This window comes from Protopterus annectens, chromosome 13.part0, assembly GCF_019279795.1.
Source record: "Protopterus annectens isolate FY-2018-M chromosome 13.part0, PAN1.0, whole genome shotgun sequence".
NCBI lineage: Eukaryota > Metazoa > Chordata > Ceratodontiformes > Protopteridae > Protopterus > Protopterus annectens.
The window spans coordinates 833409283-833428959 of record NC_056747.1 but is presented as its reverse complement, the minus strand read 5'-3'; the positions used below and the strand labels follow the sequence as shown (position 1 = coordinate 833428959).

The following is a 19677-nucleotide window of genomic DNA, read 5'->3' as shown; positions in this document are numbered from 1 at the left end:
GTATATGGTAGTGGTGGCAGTGCACCTGAGACTCAAAGGATTCAGAGTGTTTCCTCATCTGAATGACTGGCTTCTCACTTGCCCCCTCTAAGCATTGTCTTCTACACGCCAGGGACTATTTGCTCTAGATTTGCCAGTCACTAGGAATAAAATAAATTATACCAAATCAAACCTGACACCAGTCCAGAGCTTGGAGTTCATTGGTATACTTCTGAATAAAAGCACACAAATAGCTTCACCACCTCTTCATTGCAAAACCATCATCAAAAATCAGGTTCATTTACTAATCTCCCATCTATTTCCTCCAGCAAGATCAGTGCTTCAAGCTCTAATATAATTAAAGTTTATTTAGCTTCTATGTTGGCTTTCAGGAGTATTCACTAGCTGTGCATAAGCTCTGTAAAGCCTTTCTTAAGGGAACATTGTTACTGAGATCCCTAATAAGTCCGCCCTTGGGATCTGAATTTCGTCTTAGAGGAAATCACTAGAACTCCATTTAAACTGGCTTTTTCTGTTGAAATAAAACTTCCTTCATGAAAAACTTTTTTGCTTGTAGTCATCACCTTAGCCAGAAGGATTTTGGAACTCCATACACTGTCATCCTCTTCTCCTTAACTGGTGTTTCATAAAGTCAGGGTATCTTTGAGAACAAACCCATACTCCCTTCTCAAGATCGCATCTGAAACAAATATTTCACAGCCTAATCATTGGCCTGTTTCCTTTCTGAATTATGCAAACAAAAGAGTACGTTTTATATACCTTGGATGTACACAGGCAAATGTGCTTCTACCTTCACAGAACTAAGCCATTTAGAAAAGATGTACTCCTGCTTATTTACTTTGCCCCTAAAACTGGGCAAGTAAGTTTCTAAAGTGTCACTTTCAAGATGGCTATCAGACTGCATTTCCTTCATTTATACTGCCAACAAGACTCTCCTTATCAAACTAAGGGCTCATTCTACAAGAGCTGTTCCTAGTTCTACTGCTTCTTTAGGGCTTCTTTAGTGGATGATATTTGTGAGGCTGCCACATGGTCTTCCATGCATGCATACCTTCATCGAGCATTATAAATTGGTTGCTTCTCCAGGTCAAAAACATCCTTTGTTGCTTCTGTTCTGAACAGTTTCCTGTTATAAGGCCACCCAGGATGCATTCCAGCTTGGGATTCTGACCCACATATTGGATCAGATGAATGAATGAATGAATAGGATACAAAAGTTATGTACTTACGACCCTCCCTTCTGCCCCCTTCCCTGTTCTGGAAAACCTAGAGTATTCTTTGGTTATAGGATATTTAGTTTCTGTTCAGGCAAGGTTATTCTTAGGGTGCCAAACTAGATCTGAAGTAACTAGGGGAAGTGGTGCATTATGGGAGGGAGAATTATTAATGTGTCTTGCGACTGGAGGCAGGAGCATTGATACTGCCGAGTCGGATCCAGCAAGTGGCTGAAGAGCAAACACGTCTTATTGAACAAACATGAAAGAAACAATTTTTTGTCATGGTTATGGTACATAACTTTTGTTTCACACTCTTAAAAGGGTTCCCGGTCGGTGGAAGTGGGTGTGCTTAGGATTCACCTGTGAGTCCATTACCATTTATAATGGTAACAGACTACATGAACAGATCAGCAAAGCTGCTTAATGCAGATGATGTGGTACTGTCATCAGATTCTGAATAGGAAGTTCATCAAATCACAGGGATATTGAAAGCAAAACTGAAGGCATATGAGATGAAACTGAATACAGACAAGGTAGTGTTCATGGTAGAAAATATGTGAAATCAGAAAAAGCTGAAAGGTGAGATAGGAAAAATAGTGACCCAGTATCTGAGATGTATGGTTGAGGAAAAGTAAAATCTGAATGAGGAGGTCAAAGATAGAATAAGAGATACTGCAGTCGGCTGAAACAAAGTGTTAGGGGTAGGGTTTAAGATAAAAATGCCAAAAAAAATGAAAAGTAGGTTGTACAAAGCAGTAGTGTGGCTAGGGCTTCTGAATGACAGAGAAATCTGGGCAGTGAAGGTGCAGTAGCTTTGAGGGATGGAAATGAAGTGCCTGATACGAGTTGTAGTGTACACACTTTAGATAAGATAAAGAAATAAAGACAAAGACATCAGACCTGAAGTCAAAGTATACTCAGTTGCAGAGAGGGAAAAGTAGAACAGATTAAGGTGCTTTGGTTGCACATGCAGAAAAGCAGGAAGTGATTTGCTAAAACAGATTTCAGAGAGACAGGAAGGAAGGCAAGGGGAAATAAGGTAATCCTGCTAAAAGATGAATGAACTGCATGAGAGACCTGTGATAGTTAGACATAGCTATTAAAGGAGGTAGGAGCGTGGCACTGAATCAACAGACATCGTGACAAGTCACACTGTTGACTCCATATAATATAGGTAAAAGGGAATGATGATGATGATGATGTGTAGATATCCATCTGGGAGGGCTTCTGTATATAACACTATACAATTGACAACATTTCTATGCTGTGATTTTACAGGAACTCAATTCTTTTCTGTGATAGTGTTTCTACAGCTGTTTTATGCTGCAGTTTTAACCACTTTTAGTATTCTGTGTAGCAGTTGCTGCTTCATGAAGGCACTTTTATTCATACAGTTTGACTCATTTGCATATATCTTATTTACTAGCTGCTACCTTTGTGCATAGTAAACTTGCTTCTGAAGCAATAGTTAACATCTCTTTGAACACACATTGACCATATCTCTGCATTTTACAACACACTAGCCTCGAACTGTTTAAACTGTTTGTCTAAATCTGGTCCTCAGTGTTTTAGCATAAGTGGGAATTCTGCATCTATTTTCTAAACTTTAAGTGGATTTTTTCCTCTTCATGTTCTTTGTATGCTATCTTTGGCAAATGTGGCTATGAGACAAACAGGATTTATTTAGTGAACCTTGAAGATTAAAATTACTAAGCATTATTTAAGTCAGTAATCCTAAATGTCATGTTATTTAGAGCCTGAAGTTCACCTCAGTGCTGTTATATAGTTATTATTATACATTATTATTACCTTTTAATTGACTACTCAAGCATGATTTAAGTAAGCAGGTATTCTTACACATTTAAGAAATGGGACAAAATCCACAATTACAGATTATTTATTTTTAAATCGCAAAAAAGATAGCCACACATAAATCTCAGAGCAAGAATCAGAGAAAGGACCAAAGGCAGCAGAAGAAGAAGAAAGAGGAGACCCCAAGAAACGAGAAGACTGTTCGGCAGTTACTTGGTGAACTTTACAATGACAGAGAGTATCTGGAAAAATTACTGAAAGATGAAGGTAAAGCGAAGATCTTTTTTCTTTAGAACTCTAAAAATTGCAAATGGGTTTATCACAAGTTTGTTATTCTAAGACCATCCAAACACGAATATTTATTGATTTGACCTAATACTTAGCATGCATTTTCAGCCCTCTTTTTATTTAAACTTTTAGCAGATTTAAGCATATGCCACATTTGCTGTCACCATGTTTACTAGTACAGCAGTCTTTGTAAAACATTCTTTTTCATAGCTTCTGTAAATGTGATTTATTTGTATGTTTTGCAGATTAGCACATACAGAAAAATGCTTTGGAGCAGCAGTTCATATTGAGATACGAATACTGAGCCACTGGGTTCATAGTGTTTTCATCCTAATTCTTACTGCTGGGATAAGCATGCATATGATTTATGAACAGAAACATACACCTATTAGCACAGAATTGTGAACCACAGAGCAAAATGTGCATGCTCTTGAGTACTGAAATACAAGAGCAAAAGAATGAAGCATCAGAGCAGGCACTTTCAAGCAGGACATCAGCACTTTGGTGATTACATAGTCTGTGGTAAAGGTGCACTGAACAGTAGTCTGTGTGCTCAACAGTGTACATTAGTTATGAGTCAAGCAGTGTAGAGCTGGAAAATAACTGTTCTCAGAGTGGAGGAATGGAGCTGACACAGTTGTGTGTGATTGTGGATTAACTACACACACACATGCCAGCGGCTGAGCTAGGCAATACAGCATAAGAATGAAGACTGACTGGTACACAGAAAATGACAGTGCAGTTCATACAGTGTTATGTGTTAACCTTATTACCATTTCCTACATAATATTTCATTTTGCTTGCCTACCAGTAACACAGAACACTCAGTGGCATTTATTTATTGACATTTAATTACCAGGAAAGTCCGACTGGGCAGGAGCCCATTTTCAGCTGAGGCCTGAGGAGAAAAGCTCCAAAGTACTACAAAACATTTTAAGAGCAATACTTTTGCAGTTTTTAAAAATAATACAAAAAACAACTACAGTTTAAGTAATTATACCAAATTAGACATAATATGAAAACAGTGGCTAAGAACAAATTCAAGTGTTATGAAAATGATTTAATAGGTAGAGAACTTTTAGCCAGTTTATAGAGAAATTAAAGGTACATTAGTATAATACAAAGATGAATTGCAATACAAAGTGAGAGAAAATCAGGCTTATGGTATTTTAGAGGGAAAGCCAGGAGCGAAAGAAATTGATAGAAGAAAGGAAGTGAATGAAGAAGGGAGAATAAGGAGATGTAAGGTATGAATAGGTATTTGTTTAAATTTGGGATATAGTTTATCCTTGTGTTGTGCAAAAACAGAGCCAGTTTTGGCTAGGGTGCCTTTTAGAATGGTTTTGAAGGATGGTAGGGAGATTATTAACCTGATGGGTATAGATAGTGAGGAAAATCTTTGGCAGACCACCACAGCACCATGATCCAACTGTTAAAACCACAAATTTATTAAGTAAAACTGTAAAATGTAGGAATAAACATTTGCATATGTGGTCCACCCTACATTTGTGATTGAGCATCTGGGTTTTAAATAGAATCTGTAGCAGGGCTCACACATGATCTGAAGAAGGCTATACTAGCTGAAAGCGCTTATTGGACCGGTTTTTATTCCTGCATTTTACAGTTTTACCATTGTCTTTTCTTAATTTTGTGAATATCAAACTCTGTTCCTAATATCTTTATATCGGTTAAAGTAAATTGTATACCTGCTATATTATTACTACTTCCCAATCCTTGCCTTTTTTCTTTATTAAGGTCCATTCCTATTCTTTTTAGTAATTCTGTAAAATATTTAATTACTTTTTCCACAAAAAATATTTTTTTCCATCCAAAATAATTTTTTGTTACAACTGTATCATCTGGATAAGTCATTATTACTAGTCTTAGTATAGGATTCTATTATGTATTCTGACCTTTTCATTTTACCCTTGATTTCACTAACTATTAAATTCATAACTAAAACAAAATACTACTTATTAGATATCCTTGTCTAATTCCATTATTCATCTCTGTTTCTTTACTTAACCACCCATTAATTAGTATTCTCACTCAATTGTTTTGTAAGCAGTTATACATATTCTTTTAAATTTTTTACTAATATTGTAATGATCCATCCAAGATGACTGCACAGTGAGTAACAGCTTGTTTCTAGCTCTCCCAGTGTGAAAAAAGAAAGTCAGCAGAGAAGGACAGTAGACTTGTGTTTAATGGTAAATTTCAGTAACTGGCAAGTAAGTGCACTGCCTGGATGCCAGGAATAAAGACACACAGAAGACCTGGAAAAATCAGCTAAAAAAAGTGAGGAAGAAACATTGACTGGGGAAAGTCCTGCAGCTGTTCAGCAAAAAGCAATGCAACCTTCAGACATGACTTCCAATAACTTACAGGAAAATATAAGACAACTGCATACAGACCTGGTTAAAATACACAAAACACTGATAGAGTATATCAACACAAACAACAAAAAGCTGGAAAAATGGAAAAAGCTTTAAACAGATGTTCAGTTGGGATAATAAAGCTTCAAAAATTAGAGGTCAAAATGAATAAAAGGCTGGCTGAATATGAGAGTGCTCAGGAAGAGATGTTTCAAAAAATAATAGAATTAGAGGACAGAGCATGTAGGGAAAATCTGGGATTTTCAGCTATACCAGAGAAGCTGGAAGGAACAGACTATATTAATTTTATGAAAACACAAATAAGCAACTGGATTGGTATTCCACAGCAGGAGTTTCTAGTTGAAAGGGCACAGTGTGTGTATGCTCCAAACCTAGCTATAAGAAAGCAACTTAGACCTTTAATTGTAAGGATGCAATCCTACCAGCAGAAGGAGTTGATTCTGACAAAACTGTCAGAAGGACAACATATTAAAAGCAGGGGACAGCAGTGTGTTTGTGCAGAATGACTACTCAGTGTACACCAGGCAAAAGAGAAGTAAATTCATTCCACTTTTCAGAGAATGTCAAGATGCAGGTGTGAGATTCAAACTGTTGTATCCAGCTGTCTTCAAGGTATTCCTTCCTGGAGGAACAAAATCATTTTTGATGATGTGCATGCTAAGGAGGAAATACAAAGTTTGCCTAACAAAAAGTGAGCTGTGAAACAGAAGGGGACTCTGCTTCTTGTTCCTCTGGTGATATGGACCATAAAGAAACTGTACCTGTGAATTTTTTTCCAGTATTTCAATGGAAGATGTTGGAGAGAAGCAAGGGTGCACAAGAATTGACTAGAAGAATCGAGAGTAAGTTGGAAATGAAGCAGAGACAGGATTTGGGTAATGGAGAAGAACAGTAATAAACCCAGTACCATCCCCCACTCTGGAATTATAGATAAACTCACTAAACGGGGCATAAATTGCTATGTCACAAGATGGGTGGCCAACTGGCTCACTGACAGAACCCACACAGTAAAAGTAGCCAACTCCAAGTCTGACTTCAGACCAGTGATGAGTGGAGTACCACAGGGTTTGGTCCTCTCCTGTTCGGCATCTACTTTTCTGAAGTGCAAGCCAACACAGAAGGTCTTTGGCTAACAAAGTTCGCAGATGACTGCAAACTAGGAGCCATAGTAGAATCACCTAATGATGTAGACATTCTACAAAGGGGGCTCAAAGAGACAGATGCTTGGTGTCAAAGTCATGGCCTCAAGCTTAGTACCAAGAAGTGCATTGTCATCCCCTTTGGGAAAAACTCTGTACCAATGAATTACCACATAGGTGGTAGCTCACTAAACACTGAATGTGTGATGAGACCTCAGGACACAGGTGGACAGTAGTCTCTCCTTTGATAACCACATTGCCACAGTAGTCAGAAAATCCTTTTACATGGCACATCTCATCACAAAAGGGTTCTCCTCTAGAAAAAAGGGTATCATTGTTCCTCTCTGCTCATTACTCATCAGACCCATTATAGAGTACAATGCCCCATTTGGCATGTATCTCACAGGACACCTACAACAATTGGAAAGGCCACAGAAATACCTTACTAAGAGGATTACCCGCCTGAAACAGATGACATACTCAGATCGTCTCAAAAAACTTCAGCTCTACTCCGTCGCATATCGCCTACTCAGAGGCGATCTCTGCTTTACATACAAAGCTATGTCAAACCCAGAGCTGTTGGACATGCTACACTTAAAGAAATCCCAATCTCGCTGAACTACACCCTCCAGGGACCTAAACATTGTCATCACAATAAACAGAACATGCTGGATGGATAGATTCTTGTCCCAGAGACTTCCCATACTCTGGAACAAACTACCCATTTATGTCAAGCAAAGCTCCTCATTGGCCCTCTTATAGACAAGTCTTGACGACTGGATGGGAAATAGAAAATTCACTCCGGGGATCACTTCTGTGGCATTGCTCGACAGGGGCACAGGAAAATTATTTTCTTGGGTGGCAAAAGCCAGGGAACCTTTTTGGCTAGGCTTATATAGGCTCCAGGGCCGATAGCCTAGTACCTACCTATGAATCTATGAACCTATGAAATATGACAGAACAAAAGAATCTGAAAATATTGGACTTCTTCAAAATTTGTTGGATTTGTGGGGGACTGAAAAGTATATGCCTTAATTCATGATGTGAGAGTGTTCAATCTCGCCTTTGTTCTTACACATGGGTTCGGAGCCGATCCTCGGCTCCGTGCCGGCCGACTGCAAGCTCTGCATCGAGAAGAAGCTCGAGGACATCCAATACCCACAATCCCCCTCTGCCTTTACCTCAGATCTAGTTTGCCGCTGCTGCATACGCATCGCTGGGGACTAGCTCGAGGCTTTTACAGATAAGAATTGTTCTTTCTGTTTAAAAATTTCAAAAAAATATTTCTTCTTATAGTCAATGAATAGTTAGAGTAGGTGTGTGAGTGGACTTTGATATCTCGGTTCCTTAGATTAGTTACTTAGTTAACTAAAGGGTACAGAGTTTTTTTCGGGGCCTACCTCCCCTACTTAAATAACTTGACTAAATATTGTGTAGTGCTATATTACAGGATTTGACACATATACGGATTTGACTGTGTTTCTCTTTGGAAGTGACTTTTAATTACTGGACTGTCATTTTTTCTTGTTGTCATGTCAGAAAAATTAAAATCTGGCTTCAAGCGTTGTCAGTGTGGCCAAAAAATGTCGGTCACAGACAACCACAGTTCCTGTGTCTACTGTCTTGGCCCTCTCCACTTACAAGAGGACTGCTCTATTTGTCACTCTTTTAGTGGGAGGGTCATGACAGATAGGCGAGGAAACTGATGGATAGAGGATTGCTGAAACCCTCTTTCCAGGAGGCCTTGGATGCTTCAGACCAGGCATCCAAGTCTTGAAGGTCGAAGGCGTCGGAGCCAAAGACATCGGCTCCGAGCTCTTCGAGTTTAGTTGGATCACCGGTTCCACAGACTTGGGCCGAGTATTCAACTGTTGGCAGTTTCGAGCCTCGAGTCTTGGAACCGGTGTCGGAGCTCCCTCCACCGACTCTATTGAGGTCGGCTCCGTCTTCGATCCCTTCGACTCGTTCTTCGAGAGCCCTTTCCGACACCGACGTGGACCGGGTGGTGCAGAAACTTATGGAGCATACGGCCCTGTCCAAGCTTATTTCGGTCTCCTCTCAATTGATGTCGAGACTTGAAGGCCTGCCACTATCTCCATCTGTTCCTCCTTCGAGACCTGTTCAGTCTTCGGAGCCGGAAGAGGCTGACCTGATGATTGTGGAGCCCTCGGTGCCAGAACCGTCTTTTTCTCGGTCGGCACCGTTTACCTCGACTCCATCCGATCCGGTACCGGAGTCTCGGGCCCGAAGGTCTGTCCTGGGTTCCGGGACCGAGAGTCGGACCGATGTTTCGGTTCCGACTCTCCCTCTCGGGGCCTCGGCACGGATCGATTCGGTTCCGTCCTCGGGGTCGGTGCCTTCGGCTCCTGTTTCGGGGATTCTTCCCATTTCTTCGGAACCGGGAGATACCTCGACTCGGGACCCGGGGGCCTTCGACCTCATGAGGAAGGTGTTGTCTACCCAGACAACCACATCAGCAGGTACAGCTTCTCCTCCCCGCAAAGGACCGTTATCCTCCTCTGCACCCACGGCCACGTCCAAGCGTCGGGCACCAGTGTCTCAGCCACCCCTGGAGGGTGCCCCCTCTTCCTCGGAGGCTTCTTTGGATGTTCCCCACGAAGAAGTTCCTAGGAAAAGACTGTGTAAGAGGAGACACTTGGATTCTCCACAAGAATCCTTGACATCTGATACTGACTTAGATGAGTCAGAAGGGTCCCCTAAGTCACCTTCAGAGGATGTCTCTTTTGCTGACATCTTGGAGATCCTTAAACAGAGAGGTGACTGGCAAGCCCTCCCCCCTTCTGAGGATGAGTCAGTTTTGCTGAAGGCATTTGGTGCCCGTCCTTCCTCCTCCTGGGTCACTCCGCCCTTTGATGAGTTAATGGAATTGATTGCTCGAAGGGCGTGGGAGACTCCTGACAGTGTAGAACCTGTCCCTAGGAAGCCAAATAAGTAAATCACGGTACCACAGGACAAAGCTTACCTTACCAAAGGAGTTCCGGTAGACGCCATGGTGGTGGCAGCGGCCACGAAAAAGATGTCGGAGTCTTCCTCATCTGTCCATCCGCCTAACAAAGATTCTAGGACCATGGACAGATATGGGAAGCGCATTTTCAGTTCAGCGGCTTTCTCTATGCGTTCCCTGAACTATTTGACCCATTTTACACGTTTACAGAGGGATCTAGTCAAAGAGTTGGGAGATACCCTCCAGGGTGCTACAGATGCCGCTGTCTCAGAGAAAGTTACAGCGCATCTCAACACCCTAACGTCCATTGTGAACTTCGTCCATGAGGCTGATATCCTATGCAGCCGAAGGATCGAGTAGGGCAGCGGCTTCAGCGATTGCTCTTCGTAGGCAATCCTGGATGCGCTTATGTTCGTTCTTGAAGCCTTCAAGTCTTCCTTTACTAACGCCCCATTTGATGGAGCCACACTTTTGGCCCTAAAGTAAAGGAGACCCTTACCGGTGTGAACAGGAGGGAAAGACTCTGTCTGCTGTCGGAGTCCGTTTTCCACCCCTTCTAGACCGTACCCCAAAGGGCAGCGTGGTGGGAAAATGTGGTTTGAAAACCCCAAAGGTCTTTTCCAGACACACAGGGTGATGCCCCTCTAGAGGCAGAGGGGGCAGAGGTGGAAGACGCCGCCCTGGCGGCAGAGGGGGTCCGCAAAACCAAGGTGACAGGGATAACCTCCCTGGCAAACCTTTTCAGCACTCCTGAGAGGAGGCCCGACTGTCCTGCTCTGGAGGCAGTCGGGGTCGCTAGCTTTATACCCTCAGGCCTGGCAAAACCTTTTTTCAGACAATTGGGTAAAAAGTGTGGTTACCAGAGGTTACAAAATCCCATTTCTATCCACCCCCATTCCAAAGAAGAAACTCCCAGATGTACCACCCCATCTGCGAGACCCAGCAGCTACAGAAATTTCAAAGCTGCTAAGAAAAAGAGTCATCCAACCAGTCCCAGCGGACCAAATAGGATTCGGAACTTACTCAAGGTTCTTTTAGTTCCAAAGAAAACAGGGGACTGGAGGCCAATTCTGGACCTAAGTCACCTCAACACCTTTGTCAAGAAGGAAAAGTTCGAATGGTCACGCTTCAATCGATCCTTCCATTCTTACAGAAGGGCGACTGGATGTGCTCAATAGATCTGAAGGACGCATACTACCACATCAAAATGGCCAGGGCGTCCAGAGATCACTTGCGCTTCCGGCTGGGAGCCAGTCACTATCAGTTTCGAGCCCTGCCCTTTGGTCTGACCACAGCCCCCAGGGTCTTCACCAAATGCATGGCAGTGGTAGCGTCTCATCTGAGGCGCCTAGGATTCCAGGTGTTTCCGTATCTGGACGACTGGCTCCTATCTGCCACCACCAGGCGTCAACTGATACAAGCCAGGGATTACACCTTACAACTTTGTACACACCTTGGCATCTCAGTAAATTTCGAAAAATCGTTGCTACAGCCATCACAGCATATCTTATTCATAGGAGCGGAGTTAGATACTCGTCAGTTAGTTCTAAAACTCCCAACAGAAAGAATAGTTGCACTTCAATCCAACATTTCCCTTCTGCTGTCGTCCAGGAAATCCCCAGCAAAAATTGTTCTGAAAGTTCTGGGTCTCATGGCAGCTTCTCTCATAGCAATACCATTGGGAAGACTGCACATGAGAGTGCTACAATGGCTTCTATTTGCTCAATGGTCATTCCAACAACTTCCACTAACTCACGAAATATTGATAACAAAAACGTGCAAATCACACCTAATGTGGTGGTTACAGACTTGCAACCTATCCAGCGGAAGACCATTTGTGCTACCCACACCGTCAGCAATGATAACCACGGACGCTTCCCTGATAGGGTGGGGGGGCATCTTTCAGGGACAGACAGTCCAAGGCGAATGGACCAATCTGGAGTACAATCTGCACATCAATGTCCTGGAGTTGAGGGCAGTGTTTTTGGCGTTGCAACACTTTGCTCCCCTTCTTCCTTCAGGGACCATTGCAGTTCAGACAGACAACATGTCCGTAGTCTGGTACATAAACAAGCAAGGGGGAACCAGGTCCTACCAACTATGCAGAGAGGCCATGAGAATTTGGCAATGGGCAGAGTCCACCGGTCGCTTTCTAATCGCAACGCACATCCCGGGGTCATCCAACGTCATAGCCGACAGGCTGAGCAGGGCAATTCTATTGCCTCACGAGTGGTCCCTCAAACAGTCAGTTGCGGAGAAGATTTTTCACAAATGGGGCCAGCCTACCTGCGATCTGTTTGCGTCTCCAATGAATGCCAAATGCAGGAGCTACTTTGCCCTATTACCCCCTCCAGGGGAAGTCCCAAGGGACGCGCTGGTGCACGTTTGGCCCCCGGGTCTCCTTTATGCTTTTCCTCCATTTCCCCTGATTGCAAAGTTTCTGCAGAAAGCAAACAACCTTCAGAGGACTATAATTCTCATTGCTCCGTTCTGGCCTCGTCAAATTTGGTTCCCCTTTCTCTTGCGCCACCGCATTCGGGGACCTTGGATGCTGGACCCAGAGCCAGATCTACTGACTCATTCGTCAGGAGTTCCTCACCCATCCCTGGAATCTCTCCATCTAGCAGCTTGGCTGCTCCGCTTCCCTTTTTAGCCAGGTCAATTCCCCTTACATCGGCGGTTCAAGATATCTTGGTAGCCTCTCATAAAGTTTCCACTGTAAAAACTTATACTAGTAAATGGAAACGTTTTGTCATCTGGGCTGAGTCTCATCAGCTGGACCCTGTTACAGCCCCGTTGAATAAGGTCTTAGAATTTCTAACCGATTTATTTCAGGAAGGAGCTTCTCCGGCTACCTTAAGAGTACAGTTGGCTGCCATTTCTAGCTATCATATAGAAGAAAGTGGTGCACCTATTATGGCTCACAGACTCTGTAAAGCCTTTTTAAAAGGTTCTTTCCATATCAGACCACCAGTCAGAAGTCCCACATCACCATGGAATTTGAATTTATTGCTCTCTAAATTGATGTTACCACCCTTTGAACCAGCTTCGAGTTGCACCTTGAAATTTTTGTCATGGAAAACATTATTTCTGGTGGCTATTACATCGGCTAGACGGGTGTCTGAGCTACAAGCCCTTTCAGTCAAACATCCCTATTTAATTTTTCATTCTGACAGAGTATCCCTACGCACTAATCCATCCTTTCTTCCCAAAGTTTGTTCTACTAGTAATATTAACCAGTCCATTGAATTACCCACCTTCTTTAAAGACCACTCTAATAAATTAGAGTATATGTTGCACAAACTGGACGTCCATAGACAACTCAGATTTTATTTGGATAGAACAAAAGATCACAGGAAATCTGATCAGCTATTTATAGCTTTTGCTGACAGCAGAAAGGGTCTTGCAGTTACGAAACGAACTCTTTCGAAGTGGCTAACTGATTGTATCATTTTTGTTTATGAGAATTCTGATCAAACATTATCAGCAAAACCCAGAGGACATTCTACCAGATCAATTTCTACATCTTTGGCTCATGCAGCTCGCTTACCTTTAGACATCATTTGTGCGGCTGCTACTTGGGCTAAACCACATACATTTATTTCTCATTACAAAGTGGACAGGGTTTCTAGGGATAGGGCAACCTTTGGTTCCACTGTGCTCAAGAACGTTCTCCCTTGAGTTCCTCAGGATCATGGAGCTAGGGACGCTACCCATGTGTAAGAACAAAGGCGAGATTGAACACTCTCACATAAAGAAGTTATGTCCTTACCATAACGTTCCATGTGGAGTGTTCATCTGCCTTATTACACTCCCACCCTTCCCACCCTTAGGAAGAACGTTCGATTTGGTGCCTGGTCTGGAGTATTCTCCTTCTGCTGTTGCAGTATTGCTGTTACTATCATACTCTTGGTATGTTTGTATATATGTACTTTATGTATATAGTTAGCAGGTGTGCGTGCTGTATGTCTGGTTTGCTTGCAAACTAGATCTGAGGTAAAGGCAGAGGGGGATTGTGGGTATTGGATGTCCTCGAGCTTCTTCTCGATGCAGAGCTTGCAGTCGGCCGGCACGGAGCCGAGGATCGGCTCCGAACCCATGTGTAATAACCAAGGCGAGATGAACACTCCACATGGAACGTTATGGTAAGGACATAACTTCTTTTTATTACTGTTCAGAAAAATGCTTTGGGGAGGGGAAGAGAGGGGAAAAAGCTAACTTTCCTTAATAGTACTGTATTTGTGGTGCATGGTTTTCTTTACATGCTATTTTTAAGTGTAATGGGGACTGTAAACAGGTGTTGGTTGTCTTTTTCTCCCCTCTTCTCTCTTTCTTATTGTACAGTTTTGAGAAATGTAGGCAATGCAATGATAAAAACAAAAAGTAGCCTGGTTAAAAAGGCATGACGACGTTAAAATTGTTTTTTTTTTTTTCATTCTTGCATGGGGAAATGACTGATTAAGGACCCTAGATTGATTAGTTTTAAGAGAGAGCAAGTAAATAAAAAAGAATATTGATTATTATGAGGCTTTTTTCAAGCAAATGAATGCCTGTATACTAAGTACAGTAGAGAGTCAATTAAACAAACTAATTGAGACTTAGGGAAGTTCAGATAATCAAACTGTTCAGATAATCAAACTTATATTGAATCAGATAAAAAAAGTCTAAAATCTTGTTTTTTCTGCATGCAGGGAATACACTTTTCAACCATTCAGTAATTCCAGTGAACATTAAAGAATATTTTTCATACTACAAGCTCAAATAATATACACAAGTGAATACATATAACATTTACACATTCAGAATTTATGATTTTTCCTACCCAAAACCTTTGGAAGGCTGAGTTAGGATAATTGACATTTCAGATAATCGACGTTCAGATAATCGACTCTCTGCTGTAGCAAGTCTTCAGCTAGTCTTCATGTCTCCATGTCTCCATGGAGACAATCTGATAAAGAGAAACTGGAGACAGTCTGGTGGAAAGGGATTGGCTGAGGGGGAAAAAAGAAAGGAGAAACGGGCTAGGACATAATATTCTCTGAAAATCAGTCAGGGATTTCCCAACTGTGAGGGCCTTAAAGATAATACAAAACCAATTAGACTTGAAATAATGTTTTCTAAGTTTTTTTAAATGCAGTGAGGATACTAATATAAACAGGGGCTTTTTTTCTTTTTCTCCCTTCTTCTCTCTTTTTCTTTGTTCAGTTTTAAGAAATGCAGGCACTGCAAAGAAAAAAAGGAGAGGAAGATGGGGAAAGAGGAAGGGTCTGGTTAAGAGAGTATGACAAAAGAAACAAAAACAGTGTGCTTTTCCCCATACTTGCACAGGGAAATGACTGTGTTAAAACCCTAGGTGATATCCGGTAGCAAGTTCATTACAAAGCATGTAAATGAAAAAGAATATTGAATATTATAAGGCTTTTTTCTGGTAAACAATGTACCATTAGCAGTTTTGTGTCTGGTTTGCATGTCACTAGAACACAATTTGATAAAGAGAAATGGCTTGGAGGAAGTGTTTACTAAAAGCATTCAAGTGCTTTCTCTGCTGGGAGAGCTATAAAGATAGTCTAAATCAAGTAGCACTTATTAATGGCACAGGCTGTACCATGCATCTTAGCATAACTAACCTTTTTTTTTGTTAACTTTAGCCTGTCTGTGTGGCTGTCAACTTAAAACTTTTATTCTTATTAGGAAGCAAAAACGTCAATATTTGAAGATGTACATAGTTTTGTGTTATTATTAAGTTAATATTTTTTTTTTTTGCGGGGGTTTGTGCTGTTTGAGGGCTTGCAAAAAAAGTTATGTAAGATGTGGCATAGGGGCAAATGGCTATAACAAAAAACAACTGTATTAAAAACAACCTGCCAAACTGTATATGCATGTAACATAAAAGTTGGAACAAGACATTTAACAAAAAAGCAGTTATGCATAAAATGTGGTAATAATAACTATATAAGAAAATGATGCTTTATGTAATGTTTTTCAATCTGAATGGTCTTACAGATAAAAATAAAAAAGAAAAAGTAGTGAATTTATTAAAAATGTAGAGTGCAAATAGCTGTGCTACAGGAGACACACCTGGAAAGAACTAAATTTATGAATTTGATAAAGAAAGGTTTTCAGGATGGTTATTCAGTGGAATATCTGGGGCAAAGGAAAAGAGGCGTAGTTACATTAATTGCAAGAGGAGCTCCAGTGGTGGTAGAAGAGGGAAAAAAGATAATAATGGAAGATACATAGTACTAAGGGGCTACTGGCTAGGGAGGAGGATTACACTGGCATGCATTTACATCCCACCTAAAACTGCTATAATGTAGCTTAAGAAAATTCTGGGAGAAGTAATCAGCCTTTAGAAAGGAATATTACTTATAGACGGAAACTGGAATTTGGTTTGCAACTGTGAAGATGTGTGTGGGGGGCCTAGAAGAGAAAATATAACAAAGGAAGGTAGATTTTTGAAGAGATTTATGAAAATGTTTGGCATGGAAGATGTGAATTCAGTACTAGGAGTTTGGAGTGAATTTACATATTATTCGCCAAGATACAAAAACTGGGCTAGGCTAGATAGATTTTATATCTCACAGGAACATGTGCATTTTATTGGTCTTGAAATGCACCCAATAACTATTTCAGATCATGTGCCAATAATAACAAAATAAAAACGCAAGGTAATGAAATAAAAGTGAGACACTGGCACTTTCCCACCTATTGGTTGAAAAGAGAAGAATTTAAGGAATTTGTTTTTGAATTAATTCAGGAGCTACTAGATAAGATAGAAATTTCTTCTGAAAACAAAGCTAGGGAGTGGGATAAAATTAAAGTGGAGTTTAAAACTAAGGTGGAAATAAAAGAATGGGAGATATGGTTAAGTAAGAATTATTTAGAGGGATTGCTAAATGTTAAAGTGTTGCAAAATAGGGGGAAATCTCTCAGAACAAGAAAAGTAGCAACTGCAGAATGCTAAACAGAAAATAAGGGATTACCTTGATAATATAAAAAATTGCTGTTAAGCAACTGTTTTTTGATAATAATTCTAGAGCACAAAAACTTTCAGCACAACAGCTCAGGCAACAGAAATTGGAAATGGCTGTCACCAAGCTTAGGGAGCCTTTAACAAGGAAGATAACAAGAGATCCTGTAGAGGTTTTAGAAATATTTCAGAAATTTTATGAAAGTCTGTATAGAGCAGAGAAATATGGAAATCAAGAAAAGGTACAAATGGAAATGTTTATGGAAGACTTAAATATCCCAAGGTTGGAGACAGATGAGGCTCAATTACTAACAGCTAGGATAAGAAGATATGAGATAAAAGTGGCCATGTATAACCAATCTACAGGAAAGTCTCCAGGAATGAGTCTATATCATATCATTGAAAACTCATTTCATTGAAGCTTAATTCATTGACACATATTCACTGAAAGCTCACTTCGCTGAAAACCCATTTCACTGAAACTCATTTAGTTGAAAAGTATATATAGCATATTCTTCACTGCTGTGCAATCCTGGAGTTAGTATATAAAGAAAGGGGGGCACAGCCCCTCACATTCGGGGGGTGTGGGGGACGAAGCCCCCCACATAAATTGGTTATATGTTGTCTTCTGGAAGAATTTATTCATTACACTTGTAAGTATCCATCTATATGCTTTAAAATATTTACAGTATGTGGGGGGCTGTGCCCCCCACCCCCCTCACTTTATATACTAACTCCAGGATCGCACAGCAGTGGGCAAAAGGCCATATATATACCTTTCAATGAAATGGGTTTTCAGTGAAGTGAGCCTTCAGTGAATAGATGGAACAGAATAGATGATATTCCTGTGGAATTTTGGAAGTTAGGAGGGAAAATCTTATAAAGATCTGGAAGGTTTTGTTTAACAGTATTTTAAGAGGAGGAGAAGTATCAGCATCCTGGAAGAAGGCAGTGGTAATGGTAATACCTAAAGAGGGTAAAGATCCATCAGATCCAGCTTCATACCGGCCCATTTCAATACTAAATCATGATTATAAAGTGTTTATGTCTGTAATGGCCAAGAGAATGGCAAAAGTGATACCAAGATTGATAGATATGGATTAGTGTAGTTTTGTGGAGGGGAGGTAAACATTTGACAATATTAACAGAACGTTGATTGATTAGACATATATTTGAGGGATTGGAGGAGAAAGTTAAAGAGGGTGGGTTCCTCTCTGATAACTTCTGCTTGAGTAGAGGAGCCAAGCAGGGTTGTCCGCTTTCCCCCTTTGTTGTTTGCATTATATTTAGAACCATTGTCAAAGAAAATAAGGGACTCAGAAATTCAAGGATATAATTGGTATGGTAGTCAGGAAAAGCTGGCTCTACTTGCAGATGATATTATTTTATACATGACAAAACCAGAAAGGGACATTGCAGTGTTGTGGAACATTTTAAGACTGTTTCAAATCTTCTCAGGATACAAAATTAATGAAGCTAGAACAAAGGAAATAGTGGTAAATGATGTACCAACACACAAATTGGTCCAACAGTATCCATATTTATGAGAACATGATAACATGAAGTATTTCAAGAATATGGATTAGAAATGACTCTGTTGTGGCAGCTAAGGATATGTGGAGGAGACTAAACAGAAGAGAATACAAAAATTGAGAAACTGGAAGCTTTGTTATATGGATATAGATACTAAGATACAAGCCATTAAAATGTTTTTAGTCCCTTTAGTCTTATACACAGGTCAGGCATATGTTTGTCAACCAGAGAAGAAGCTGTGGATAGCAACTAAAAAAGAGTTGAAGGATTTTATCTGGGAAGGGAAGACAGCAAGGGAAAATTGGGATAAGCTGAGTCTTCAAATAGAACAAGGCACACTAGGATTACCCAATTTGAGGGGGTATTTTAGAGCAACACTGTTAGGGCTCTTATACATAGTACAAGCAGAAAACTATAATTCAAAGTAGAAAGGAATGATGACACTGGGAGGAAGCTCAAGAAATAAGGAGAGATTGGGATTTTGGATGCAGACTCCTAAGAACAACAACAATCATACAGAGTATTATATTCAGAAAATAGCAGGGAGTATTCTAATAACTAAACTAGCAAGAGAATGGAGAAAAGAGATTTTGCCGATAGGCATTTTGTGGTTAGGGATACAGATAATAGGCAAGAGAGGGCTGGAATGTATTGGAGAAAACTGGCAAGGGAGCCACGGTATTGGGAGCAAATAACTAGAAAGGGAAAGGAGGACAAGAATTTATTTTGACTGCAGGTTAGAGATTGCCTTCCCTATCAAGGATTGATATCAGAGTATAGGCAAAGAGAAAGAAATAGGTGGCTGCTGAATGAAAGACCAGCACTGGTAGAATTTTTAATAGAATTTAGAACAGAAGCTGCCATTAAAAAAGGAATAATTAGTAAAGCATAAAAATATTGCATGATCATTATAAGAATCAGTCAAGAGGAGCTTAGAAAGGATTGGGAAGAGAGATTGGATAAGCAATTCTTAAAGAGACTCATAGATTAGTACTAGGCTAATTGCCCTTGTGGGCCATTTTAAGCCTAGCCAATTACCCCATGAGAGAATCAAACCCTGCACCTGTCTGCAAGGTAAACACCTTAACCATTCTGCCATCCTCCCACCCTAAAGAGACAATGGCAGGATATATGTATATCTCCCAAGTATGCAACAAAATCTAGAAGATTTAGGATCTTTGCCTGGAAGTATTTACATAGGTATTTTTATACCCTAAGTAGACTCCAAAGAATATTTCCTTAGGTGGATAGCAAATGTTGGAGGTGTGGCAAGCAAGAAAGAGGTGGCTAGGAACGTATTTTTTGGGAGTGCAATGAGCTGGCAGACTTTAGGGATTCCCTGCAGACTGCTCTGTCA

The 19677-nt window shown here is 40.7% G+C and overlaps 1 protein-coding gene across 2 annotated transcripts in view; it reads left to right on the top strand.

The window, feature by feature from the left end:
* The window catches only part of LOC122787701 (outer dynein arm-docking complex subunit 4-like), a 1060374-nt gene that overhangs the window by 366534 nt on the left and 674163 nt on the right, over positions 1–19677 (top strand). For both annotated transcript variants that reach the window (XM_044054554.1, XM_044054553.1), the window contains exon 5: positions 3137–3296. In XM_044054554.1, coding sequence (XP_043910489.1) covers positions 3137–3296 — 160 coding nt within the window. The remainder of the gene's footprint in view (positions 1–3136; positions 3297–19677) is intronic.